Genomic DNA, 10,799 nt, shown 5'->3' on the forward strand with positions numbered 1-10,799 from the left:
TCATGCTGATGCCATTGGACCATGGACACTTTGAGCTGCAAGGATGGAAGACAGCCTCTGGACCCTGAAGGGACAGCTCCTAGGATAGCTTCCCTCATCCCCACCTGCCACCCAGCTCCACGCGGCACTTCTCTTTTTCCCAGGCCCACTTGCTACCTCATTGAATTCTCAGGCCACTGAAATAGTTGATAGGGCAGAGCTGTGATCCTCATTTTACAGGCTATGAAATGAGCACACAGCCAGCATTGCTCGAGAGGGGCCAGGTCACCTGATCTGGGGTCAGCTCCTCCGTGGAGAGCTCCCGCCATCAGTCGTGTCTGGCATCGGCAGAACTGGTCCTGCTTGAGATGGAGAGGGGGCTTCCAGGGACTTTTGAGGGACCCTCACTGGCCAAACAGAACACTGACCCAGCTCTCCTCACCTAAGCATCCCTTATTGTCTTTCTCTTAATGAGTCCCACGTTAGATTTTGTTCACTATACTGTATTTACTTGTTTCCCCACTGTCCCTTAGTCAGTGGCTTCTGTAACTGTCAACCAGAACTTCTGATGAAGGACCGCCAGTTTTCATCCCAACTTGATTCCAACCAAAAGCAGACTCCAGTGGAGCATTCATGCCCCAGGCTGTGGCTCCACAGAGACACCATAGAGACAATGGTGGTTCTGGGCTACAAGGGGCTCTGTAGTGAAATATGCTTGGGATGTGGTAGATGCCATCACATACCCACCTTGGAGGGTCATGATGCACACAGCATATTAAAGGCTTTGAAAGTCTTGCTGTAAAGATCCTCTTTGGCTGGGTTTTCCATAGGTATCTGACCACAGTCTTTCTGGAGAATCCTCACACAGAGCATTCGGACCATGCTGAACTAGGTGCTTCTGTTAGGTGGTTCGTCAGTGTCCTACTTCTGCCAAGCTTTTGGAAATGGTGAAAATAGCTAAGGTCCCGCATTAGGTCCTCCAAGGGTCTTTAGGTGTCAGGAACCCCAGGTTGGGAACTCCTGATGGGGAGGTAATGAACAGAAGGTGCCTAGGCTGGGAAGACCTGTCTGAGCAGGTAAGGCCTGCACTGAGACCCGAATGGCAAGAAGCAGCAAGCCAGGAGCGAGTCTGGGGGAAGTGTGTTCCAGGAAGAGGTGACAGCAAGGTCCTGCCTCAGGACCAAGCTAGGCTTCCTCTTGCGCCAAGGCTGCCCTCCTCTGAAGTCAGGGGGGCACAAGGCTGGGGAGGACAGAGTGCCCCAGAGTAGGCTGGGCAAAGCAGCCTTGCTCAAGGGAAGGGCTGGGGAAAGGCAGACTGCTATAAAACCCCCTGTCCTATCTCCACTTGCAGGGCATCCGAGGAGGCTTTCGTGAAGGAATCCAAGGAGGAGACCCCAGGCACAGAGTGGGAGAAGGTGGCCCAGCTGTGTGACTTCAACCCCAAGAGCAGCAAGCAGTGCAAAGATGTGTCCCGCCTGCGCTCGGTGCTCATGTCCCTGAAGCAGACGCCACTGTCCCGCTAGGTGCCTGCTAGGTGCATGGCCACAGAGCACGGGCCGGGCCTGGGCAGAGGAGGAGCAGCTGCTTTGGTCGGGGCGGAGACTCGCAGCAGCTGCTACCCACAGCCTATTCCACTCCTCCCCATCTCCAGGCGCTGGGAGGGGGACCCTCACCCCTCTCACCCCTCTCTCCCTCCTGGCCCTATGGTCCAGCCTCTCACACCTCCTCTCAGTCTACTCAATTGTGACTGTCCCTCCTGATGTAATTTTTTTTCTTGGCTTAAAGGGTGTGTTGTTAACTCTTTTTACACTTATTTATTATCATTCTCATTTCTCTGGAAGTCTCAACTGGTGTCAGGGCTCAGTTTGTGCTTAGAACTTTCCCAGCTTCGTGGCCTTGAGAGAACGTGAGAATGTTTCCCCATTTCCCAGCCAAGTGGGAGCCTCAAGTTGTCTATGTCTGTTGCCTCCATCTCCAGGAGGAAAGACAGCCTCTCGCAGAATGCTTTTGTAACCTCGATCCTTTAGCAAGTCTGTGAGGTAAATTCTGTTATTCTCATATAGCCAAGGACACCAAGGTTCCCAGAGGGGAAGTGGTTTGTAGTGGGAGGGAAAAGCAAGACAGAGGTTCCTGGTGGTAGCTTCCTTCTCAGCCTGGGGAAGAGCCCTGAAGACCCATGAGACTCCCTTCCTCGGGGTTGGCTGGGACCCTCTGGATATGGAGGGTCCACTGCCCTGTGTGTTTTGCTTCCTCCTTCAGCTGGGCCCATCTGTGGATTCGGGATAAACAACCAGTGACCACCTTCTTCCCCTTCAGCAGAGTTTGCAAACAGGACGCTTATGACCTGCATGATGTTTAAAAAGATTTGAGTAATTGCCAGTAAATATTAGCTTCCTAGGGCTTCTATAAGAAGGTACATGAACTAGCTGGCTTAGAACAGAAGTTTATTGTCTCATAGTTCTTGAGGCCAGAAATCTGAAATCAAGCTGTGGCAGAGCCATGCTCCCTCTGAAGGAGCCGGGGAAGGGTCTGTTCCACCTGCTCTGGCTTCTGGTAGCCTCAGGCATCCCTTAGCTGGCAGATGCATCACTGCAATCCTGCCCCCATCAGATGGCTGTTTGCACATTGCCTTATAGGTATGTCTGTCTTTGCAGCCAAATTGTCCTTTTTTTTTTTTTTTCTTATCAAACAGGGTCTCGCTTTGTCACTGAGGCTGGAGTGCAGTGGCACAATCTTGGCTCACTGCAGCCTCAACTTCCTTGGGTCCGGTGATCCTTCCACCTCAGCTTCTCAGGTAGCTGGGACTACAGGCACGTGCCACCACATTCGGCTAATCTTTGCATTTTTAGTAGAGATGGGGCTTTGCCATGTCACCCAGGCTGGGCTCCAACTCCTGGGCTCAAGCAATTTACCCACTTTGGTCTCCCAAAGTGCCGGGATTACAGGGATGAGCCACAGCACCCAGCTTAAGGTCACATTCTAACGAACTAAAAGGACTTCAACATTTTTGGAGGGGGACACCATGACACCAACACTTACAAACAGTGGTCATCCTCTTTAAAAGTGTCACAGTCCTCACCACTCCATGTCCTTGTCTTGTATCTGGAGGCCAAGTCACCACAGTGCACTGCTCTACACCTATCATCTCTGGCTCAAAGCTGACAGGACATGGTGGAGGCGAGACACTTAGCTGGCCCTAGTACAGCCCTCCACGCTGAGATCTAGACTCTTGGGGGGTTCAGGAAGGGGCATGTCTTCACTCCTTTTTCTTCTGCCAGCTTGAAGCTGGTGTTGAAAACAGCAGAATCACACACAGGAAGAGCGTTTGAGGAGAGCTGACCACAGACCAGGAACGCCTGTTGGAGACTTTCCATGAAGGAGGAACTCACAGGCCACCTGTCCTCCAGAATTTGCTCAGGTCCTCAGCCTCCTCTTCCAGAACCCTCAAACATTATGTACACAAATCGCTGGAGAGCTTTGGGACTGTGTTCTTCCCACTGTGCCAGACTGCTTCTCAGCCTGTTTCCTCTTCTATACTGTGTCAAGAACCAGATGGTCTAGGCTGGGCATGGTGGCTCACATCTGTAATCCCAGCAGTTTGGGAGGCTGAGGCAGGTGGATTACCTGAGGTCAGGAGTATTCTTCTAAAAATACAAAATACAAAAATTAGCCGGACATGGTGGCACACACCTGTAATACCAGCTACTCGGAAGGCTGAGGCAGGAGAATTGCTTGAGCCCGAAGGTTGCAGTGAGCAGAGATTGTGCCGCTGCACTCCAGCCTGGCTGACAGACTGAGACTCTGTCTCAAAAAAAAAAAAAACCAACCGGATCGTCTAGATCAGTGGAGCCCCGTAGACTCTCAGGAGGTGGGAGCAGGATGAGGAGCTGATGGCGGAGTGGAGGGCAGAACCCTCTGTCCCTGACCTCACTATGGGAGGCCTCATCTGAAGGAAGGTGGTCCTACTGAAAGTTTGAAAACCTGCTGGGTAGATCAGCATTTTTCAAATGGCATTACTCTAGGCCCACTGAACTAGAATCTCAAGGAGTGATTTTTTTTTTTTTGAGATGGAGTTTTGCTCTTGTTGTCCAGGCTGGAGTGCAATGGCGGGATCTCAGCTCACCGCAACCTCCACCTCCTGGGTTCAAGTGATTCTCTTGCCTCAGCCTCGTGAGTAGCTGGGATTACAGGCATGCACCACTACGCCCAGCTAATTTTGTATTTTTAGTAGAGATGGGGTTTCTCCATGTTGGTCAGGCTGGTCTTGAACTCTTGACTTCAGGTGATCCGCCCGCTTCAGCCTCCCAAAGTGCTGGGATTACAGGCGTGAGCCACCGCGTCGGGCCAAATCTCTGCTTTCAAAGTGCCCTGGGGGGCTGTTACTAGGAAAGTTCGGGAATAACTAGACTACACGATTTCTAAGCGCCACACCAGTCTAAAGTCTGTTTCCTCCAAAATCAAAGACCAAAAACCATGGGGATGATACTGAATTCACTGTACTACAAGTGGATTTTTAGAGTTTATTAAGCAGGGGAGTGGAGGGGAGATGTGGCACAAATAGAAGTATGTAACATTCAAACAACAGAATCTAGGATTTCTGAAAAACTTTCAGTTACGGTTGCACAAAGGGTCACTTCCTCCCCCAACGACACAGGGACCTCTCAAAGGAGAGGAGGGAGTAAGTCCCATGGTAGGACCAGTGGTTGCTCCTGGGTTTTGGAATCATTTCTGCGGAGCTTTCAAGGCCAGACCTTGGGCTCAGGGTCGAGATTTCATAGCGGTGACAGCTAGACCCAGCAAGAGGGCTGTGACCGTGAAACCCTGGGCGGCGATCCGGGTGCGCATCATGAGCTGAGAGCGCCGGCTGTTGCCCCGGTAGAAGGAGTAGAGGCCGTAGGTGAGGGCGGACACTGTGGCCAGGCAACCTGAAGAGGGGACAAAGCAACTGGGAAACAGCAGGTAGGGCCCCGCAGGTCATTCTCCGCTTTAGGTCTAGCTTCCCCAAAGCCAAGATCTCTGGATCACAGCGGAGGTAGGGCGGAGAGGGTAGGTCGAGGTGAGGTCCTCCTAGTCACAGAGTCCTCCCAATCCTAGGCCCCAAATCCCGCCCCCAAACCCGCTGCTCCCGCTCCAATCAGTTTCTCCCCTCACCGCCCCGCCCCCTCGTTACTTCTCTGGTTCGCTCTCATTCCGCTCCCGCTAGCGCTGTGTCCTCCTCTACTTCCTTCCCTCCGACATCACTCTCCTCTCCTTGCGCAGTTCCTACAGCACCCACTTACCTATGGGTACCACCGGGTTCTCGCGGGTCTTGCGAAGGAACTTTTCCTTGAAAGTCTCTGGATCCCCGTGAACAGTGGGGCTAAGCCCCTCAATGACTGGAGGCTTCGATGGTCCAAAGGGAACCTCCGGAATCACAGGGCCGGGAGTCGCCATGTCCGGGCCACAGCAGCACGAGAAATTAGGGACTCCGAGCTCTGCCTCCCGGTAAAGGTCACGAAAGGGGCGGGGAAACGAATAGATTGAGCGTTGTACGCAGGCGCAGGTGCTCGTTGCATCCTGGGAGTCGTATGCTTAGAACGGTAGCGCTACGAAAGGACTACATTTCCCCAAATGCCCGCAAAGCCTTGTGCACGCCTTCCGGAAGGAGTTTGTTACACGAGGTCTGAGAGTGAGACGCACTTTGAGCTGCTGGTGCCTTGGTCAGCGCGATGCCCAAGGCCAAGGGCAAAACCCGGAGGCAGAAGTTTGGTTACAATGTCAACCGAAAGCGTCTGAACCGGAATGCTCGACGGAAGGCAGCGCCGCGGATCGAATGGTGAGGGGGCTGGGGTTCCGGATGGCGGTGGGCCTCGGCCGGGAGGGTCCGCGAGATGACGGATCCGCGATGTCTCTCTTTGTCCGTAGCTCCCACATCCGACATGCCTGGGACCACGCTAAATCGGTGCGGCAGAACCTGGCCGAGATGGGGTTGGCTGTGGACCCCAACAGGGCGGTGCCCCTCCGTAAGAGAAAGGTACTGACATGGCAGGGTCTCGTTCCCTGTCTTCTTTACTCTTCCCCTGCCATACTGACCTAGGTTTCAGAACTTGGTACTGCCCATACCTTCCCTCAGGCCCTTCCCGAGTTTTCGACCTCCCCACAGTTGGAACGCTCAACTGACGGTGATCACGGGTCTCTCTACTACCTTCATCACACTCCCTCCCCTGCACACATTCCCCACACCCTCTCTACTCGGTCTTTTTTCTCTGAAATTAACCCATTGGCATCTCAACGGTATTTTCCTTAATGTATCTTTTTCTACCCTTAACTTTCGTAATTAGTACTGCGTAAGAGTTGGAGATCTTTACACCTTTTCTTTGTTGCTCTATCATCCTTGGTCTGAGGCTTCCCTAGGCTTCCCTGACTGCAGTCTGCTCCCCGGGTTCAAGCGATGTCCCACCTCAGCGTCCCAAGTAGCTGGGGTTACAAGCGTGTGCCACCACACCTGGCTAATTTTTGTCTTTTTAGTAGAGACAGGGTTTCGCCATGTTGGTCAGGCTGGGCCTCGAGTGATCCACCTGGCCCCCTGGAGGCTTCAACTATTAAAAGAATCTAGATTCCCAAAAGAAAAGCAAGCAATTCATCTTTCTCTGCCTATCTATAAAATGGGTATAACACTCCTTGCCTTAGGGATTATCTAACCCGTGTGGCTGTAGCCTCACATTTATTCAAGAAATGGCAGTGCCATTTTTCCTCTGGCATGAAAGAATAAAAAGAAACTTGCCTAAGGCAATGGGACAAATGCATTCAGCAAGCCCATTCATTAGGTTAACTACTTATTGAGAACATGTCACATCCTAAGCACCCTGGGGATTTAGTAGAGAACAAAACACAAAGTTCTTGTCACCAAGGTTATGTTGGGGGTAAAAGGCACAGACGGATTACTTGAGGCCAGGAGTTTGAGACTGGCCTGGCCAACATGGCAAAAACCCATCTGTACTAAAAACACGAAATTTAGCTGGGCATGGTGCATGATTGTAATCCCAGCTACTTGCGAGGCTGAGGCAGGAGATCACTTGAACCCGGGGGGAGGTTGCAGTCAACCAAGATCGCAACACTGCATTGGAATCTGGGCAACAGAATGAGACTCTGTCTCAAAAAGAGACAGAAAAAAAGCCTCCAGGGCATTAGTTCTCATTGTTACCTACTTCCGCCTAGCCTTTGGCAGGGATTCTTATGGGTTAGTAGTTGTGTTGGGATAAGCAGGAGTCTATAACTTTCCCTCATCAAAGATCCTTCTGGTCTCAAGGACTCTGTTCTCTGCAGGTGAAGGCCATGGAGGTGGACATAGAGGAGAGGCCTAAGGAGCTTGTGCGGAAGCCCTATGTGCTGAATGGTGGGTTTGGTCCATATATTCCTTTAGGTCACTGTCCTGCACTGTGGGAAACTGGGAAGGGCCCTAAGATGTTCTCGTTTTGCAGATGGAGAAACCAAGTTTCAGAGGGAAGAAATGAGCTAGTTCAAAGTTCACAGAGTTAGGACTGTGTCCTGGCTGGGTCATTTTTCATTGTACTGACTAAACCCTGACCTTACTGTGTGAACTAAGGTCAGAGATGTTCAGGGAGGATGTAGCTAGGTGCCTGGGAGAATAGAAGAGAAACTAGTAAATCTCAGGCATGTGTGTGGCTTATCATGAATTTAAGGATGAACTGATTTTTAGGGATTCCACCATCTCAATCAATGTTTCCAATGACAAAATCGATTTTACATATATTAAGGCTATAGAGAGTGAATGCTAAAACGAGAAGAGTAAACCCTACAGGAAAGTGGGAATGCTCTAGAATTCTTCATTCATCCTTCCCCTTACCTGTCAGGGAGTTTAAGCAGCTCCCCTAAAGATAAAGGATTTGAATGGCCAGACATTTGATACAGAATTCCTTGAGTTCCTGTCTTTATCTCAGTGGTTCTCATGAGAATTACTGCACAGGATTGTATAAACAAAGCCATGTGCACTTACTGTAGTCAAAGAGAAATATTTTTAAAAATTTTAAATTGTGGTTAAAAAGTACATAAAAGTCACGATCCTAACCATTTTTGTGTGTACTGTTCAGTCAAATATACTCACTTTGTTGTGCAACAGGTCCCTATAACCTTTCATTTTGCAAAACTCAAACTATACCCATTAAACAACTCCCTGTCTTCCCCTACCTCCGACCCCTGGCGACCATGTCAAAGATAATTTTATATACAATAGGACCTAACCCCTCGATATTATTTGCCTACTTCCTTTCTCTGAGGTAGCTCTTTCTCTCAGATGAGAAATGGAGTAGGATTTGCCTGCCTATTTAAAAATGAAGCCATTAGTTGGCTCCACATCCTGGCTTTCTCTCTCCCATGGAGCACTAGTAAGGTGCCAGGGCCCAGCTTCAGGCCCCAGACCCGGAAGCTCTAGATCTCACGTATTTAGACCGTCTGATTTCATGTGTTGAAATAATACATCAAGAGCTTCTTTGAGAGGCTTATAGCTGGAAGGGAGCCCTGTCCTGTGGCAGGTATGTGCCTTCATCTCTGTCCTGAGACCTGCCACTAAGTAGAGGTTATTAGTTTGTTACCTTCCTTGTAAATCCACCTGAGGCCCGGAGAGAAGTGACTTCCCTTTCCAAAAGTTGCCATACTGGTAGATGATTGGGTCATAGGAGACAGAGTCTGGGATCCAAGGGGCTGAAGAAGGTTCCAGCAGTGAATTGGGGAATGGGGAGGCAAAGACCCCCAGGTGGTTGGTGTGGTGGGTCTTGTGGCTTGGGAGTGGGTGAAGGGGTGACTGGACAGCTCAAAGAGCACAGAAAGCAAAGCCTCATTCCCTGTTTCCCCGCTTCTCATCATTCCAGACCTGGAGGCAGAAGCCAGCCTTCCAGAAAAGAAAGGAAATACTCTGTCTCGGGACCTCATTGACTACGTACGCTACATGGTGGAGAACCACGGGGAGGACTATAAGGTGAGCCGGCTGAGGCCACGTGGGCTGGCTGGGAAGGTGCCCTGGACCATTCGCGGCTTGATCTGCTTGCGCAGCACCTGTTTTCTGAAACTGAGTGCAAAGAAAGGGAGGAAAAAGAGACTCTAGGAAATGGATCCTACTGACAGGGACCTAACTCAAACGAATGCTTAAGGCAAGGATAGACTGAGTGGCCTTGGTTCCTGTCTCACTCACAGATAAATGTTTTGCTTGCATATGGTGTTTTTTGGTGTGTTTTTGTTTTTGAGACAGAATCTCACTCTGTCACCCAGGCTGGAAGTCTGTTTTTGGCTTCCTTAACAGTGGAAAGATCCGGCTACAAACAATGGACCCTTGGGCCCAGGTGGGATTAGTTGGCTGTGATGCGTCATGAGCTCCTCAGCTGGCCCCAGCTCCTCCCTGGCCCACTGGACTCTCAGGCCTTCCTGGTCTTTTTTTGAGACAGAGTCTCCCTCTGTCACCCAGGGTGGAGTGCAGTGGTGTGATCATGGCTCACCACAGCCTCAACCTCCCAGGCTGAAACAGTCCTCTTGCCTCAGCCTCCCAAGTAGCTGGGACCACAGGATGGTTAATTTATTGTTTTTGGAGAGACAGGGTCTCACTATGTTGCCCAGGGTGGCCTGGAACTCCTGGGCTCCAGAGATCCTCCCACCTCGGTCTCCCAGAGTGTTGGGAGTACAGGCGTGAGCCACTGTGCCTGGTGCACCACAGCCTTTGAGGTTAGGATTCTGGACCTCAGGGGTAGATAGCACGTGGCTTGCCTAATTCAGGATGAGCTAAGATTTCAGCCTTTGCCTGTCTAGCCCTCTCTTAAAGTAGCCCTTCTCCTTTCTTAGGCCATGGCCCGTGATGAGAAGAATTACTATCAAGATACTCCAAAACAGATTCGGAATAAGATCAACGTCTATAAACGCTTTTACCCAGCAGAGTGGCAAGACTTCCTTGATTCTCTGCAGAAGAGTAAGATGGAGGTTGAGTGACTGCTTTACATCACAGCCGCCCCAGGCTGAGGCCTGTCCCGGACCAGTGAAGCTGGAGTCAGGGTGTAAGGCAAGGAGGGCTGTGTGGCTCCAGAGGCGCTGGCCAGGTCCCATGGAATCAGGTTACACACACACACACACACACACACTCCCCGCTCTGGGGAAGGAACTGTTCTCAGAGGCTCCAATTTATATTCGTCTGGGGGTTCATGGAAAAGTCAGAACCTGCTGTTTTCAGGGTAGGTGGTTTTTATATATAGTGTGTACATAATAAAACAAAGGTATTTTACTTCTCTGATGATTTTGTATTTTCTGCTGTCAGCCAAACCCTGGGGCTGCCCCAGCGAAAAGCACCTAAGCACCTCCACCGGGGCTGAGAGGCCATCCCGCCTTCAGCAAGTGCTACATTCACGTGCTCTTCTAGGCACGGCCCCGGCCTCCTCCTGATTGCTGTCTGCCCGTTTCCCACACGGCAGTTCCTCTCACCTCTACAGAAGCTCGCCAGGAACCCTGGGTTGCTTGGAAGGGGCCTGCCTTGCCCACGCTAGGCTGGGGGCTGGTGGGGCCTAGCCTGAGGCCAGCTGTGGCTTTACTGGCGGAGGGTAAGGAGCTCGAAGGGTAAGGAGCTCCACTGGACTCTGAGTGACCTGCCTCCTCTGCTTTTCTTTGCATTGCTTATGTTGGCCTTGGTCCGAAGTGAATCCGAGGCCCCCAGCCTGGCTTCTGGGACTGGTGGACTGCTGAATCCTACTCTGTTGTATGCCAAGCACTGGGCTACACATGGCATGGCCATCCTTTGGGGCCAGGCTTGCCTGATTCGGTGGCATGAGGTGATGTCCACAATGTAG

The 10,799-nt window shown here is 51.2% G+C and overlaps 3 protein-coding genes across 8 annotated transcripts in view; 2 read left to right on the forward strand and 1 right to left on the reverse strand.

Annotated features, from left to right (window-relative positions):
• CLTB (clathrin, light chain B) overlaps window positions 1-1,820 on the forward strand; it is a 22,387-nt gene extending 20,567 nt beyond the window's left edge. For both annotated transcript variants that reach the window (XM_011990015.1, XM_011990016.1), the window contains one exon: window positions 1,331-1,820. In XM_011990015.1, coding sequence (XP_011845405.1) covers window positions 1,331-1,502 — 172 coding nt within the window. In that variant the 3' untranslated portion in view covers window positions 1,503-1,820. The remainder of the gene's footprint in view (window positions 1-1,330) is intronic.
• Window positions 1,821-4,477: 2,657 nt separating this feature from the next.
• HIGD2A (HIG1 hypoxia inducible domain family, member 2A) lies at window positions 4,478-6,006 on the reverse strand. The gene is made up of 2 exons (XM_011990014.1): window positions 5,259-6,006; window positions 4,478-4,904 (listed from the first exon to the last, which is right to left on the reverse strand). The coding sequence occupies exons 1-2, from the start codon at window positions 5,410-5,412 to the stop codon at window positions 4,738-4,740; spliced, it is 321 nt and encodes a 106-aa protein (XP_011845404.1). The 5' UTR covers window positions 5,413-6,006; the 3' UTR covers window positions 4,478-4,737.
• On the forward strand, window positions 5,257-10,249 carry NOP16 (NOP16 nucleolar protein). Of its 5 annotated transcripts, none has more exons than XM_011990011.1 (5): window positions 5,257-5,794; window positions 5,884-5,992; window positions 7,285-7,354; window positions 8,847-8,953; window positions 9,808-10,249. In XM_011990011.1, the coding sequence occupies exons 1-5, from the start codon at window positions 5,688-5,690 to the stop codon at window positions 9,949-9,951; spliced, it is 537 nt and encodes a 178-aa protein (XP_011845401.1). In that variant the 5' UTR covers window positions 5,257-5,687; the 3' UTR covers window positions 9,952-10,249. The 5 variants fall into 5 exon arrangements, with proteins under 5 accessions (XP_011845401.1, XP_011845400.1, XP_011845402.1 ...); XM_011990010.1 differs by having other exon boundaries at window positions 5,450-5,794; window positions 9,899-10,249; XM_011990012.1 differs by having other exon boundaries at window positions 5,450-5,794; window positions 9,928-10,249.
• Window positions 10,250-10,799: the final 550 nt, after the last annotated feature.

This window comes from Mandrillus leucophaeus, unplaced genomic scaffold, assembly GCF_000951045.1.
Source record: "Mandrillus leucophaeus isolate KB7577 unplaced genomic scaffold, Mleu.le_1.0 Scaffold366, whole genome shotgun sequence".
NCBI lineage: Eukaryota > Metazoa > Chordata > Mammalia > Primates > Cercopithecidae > Mandrillus > Mandrillus leucophaeus.

Coding starts and splice junctions, on each gene's coding strand:
- HIGD2A (XM_011990014.1), bottom strand. CDS start 5,412: ATGGCGACTCCCGGCCCTGTGATTCCGGAGGTTCCCTTTGGACCATCG. Junction 4,905..5,258: donor GAACCCGGTGGTACCCATAG/GTAAGTGGGTGC, acceptor TCCCCTCTTCAG/GTTGCCTGGCCACAGTGTCC.
- NOP16 (XM_011990009.1), top strand. CDS start 5,688: ATGCCCAAGGCCAAGGGCAAAACCCGGAGGCAGAAGTTTGGTTACAAT. Junction 5,993..7,284: donor TGCCCCTCCGTAAGAGAAAG/GTACTGACATGG, acceptor TGTTCTCTGCAG/GTGAAGGCCATGGAGGTGGA. Junction 8,954..9,895: donor ACCACGGGGAGGACTATAAG/GTGAGCCGGCTG, acceptor GCTTTTACCCAG/CAGAGTGGCAAGACTTCCTT.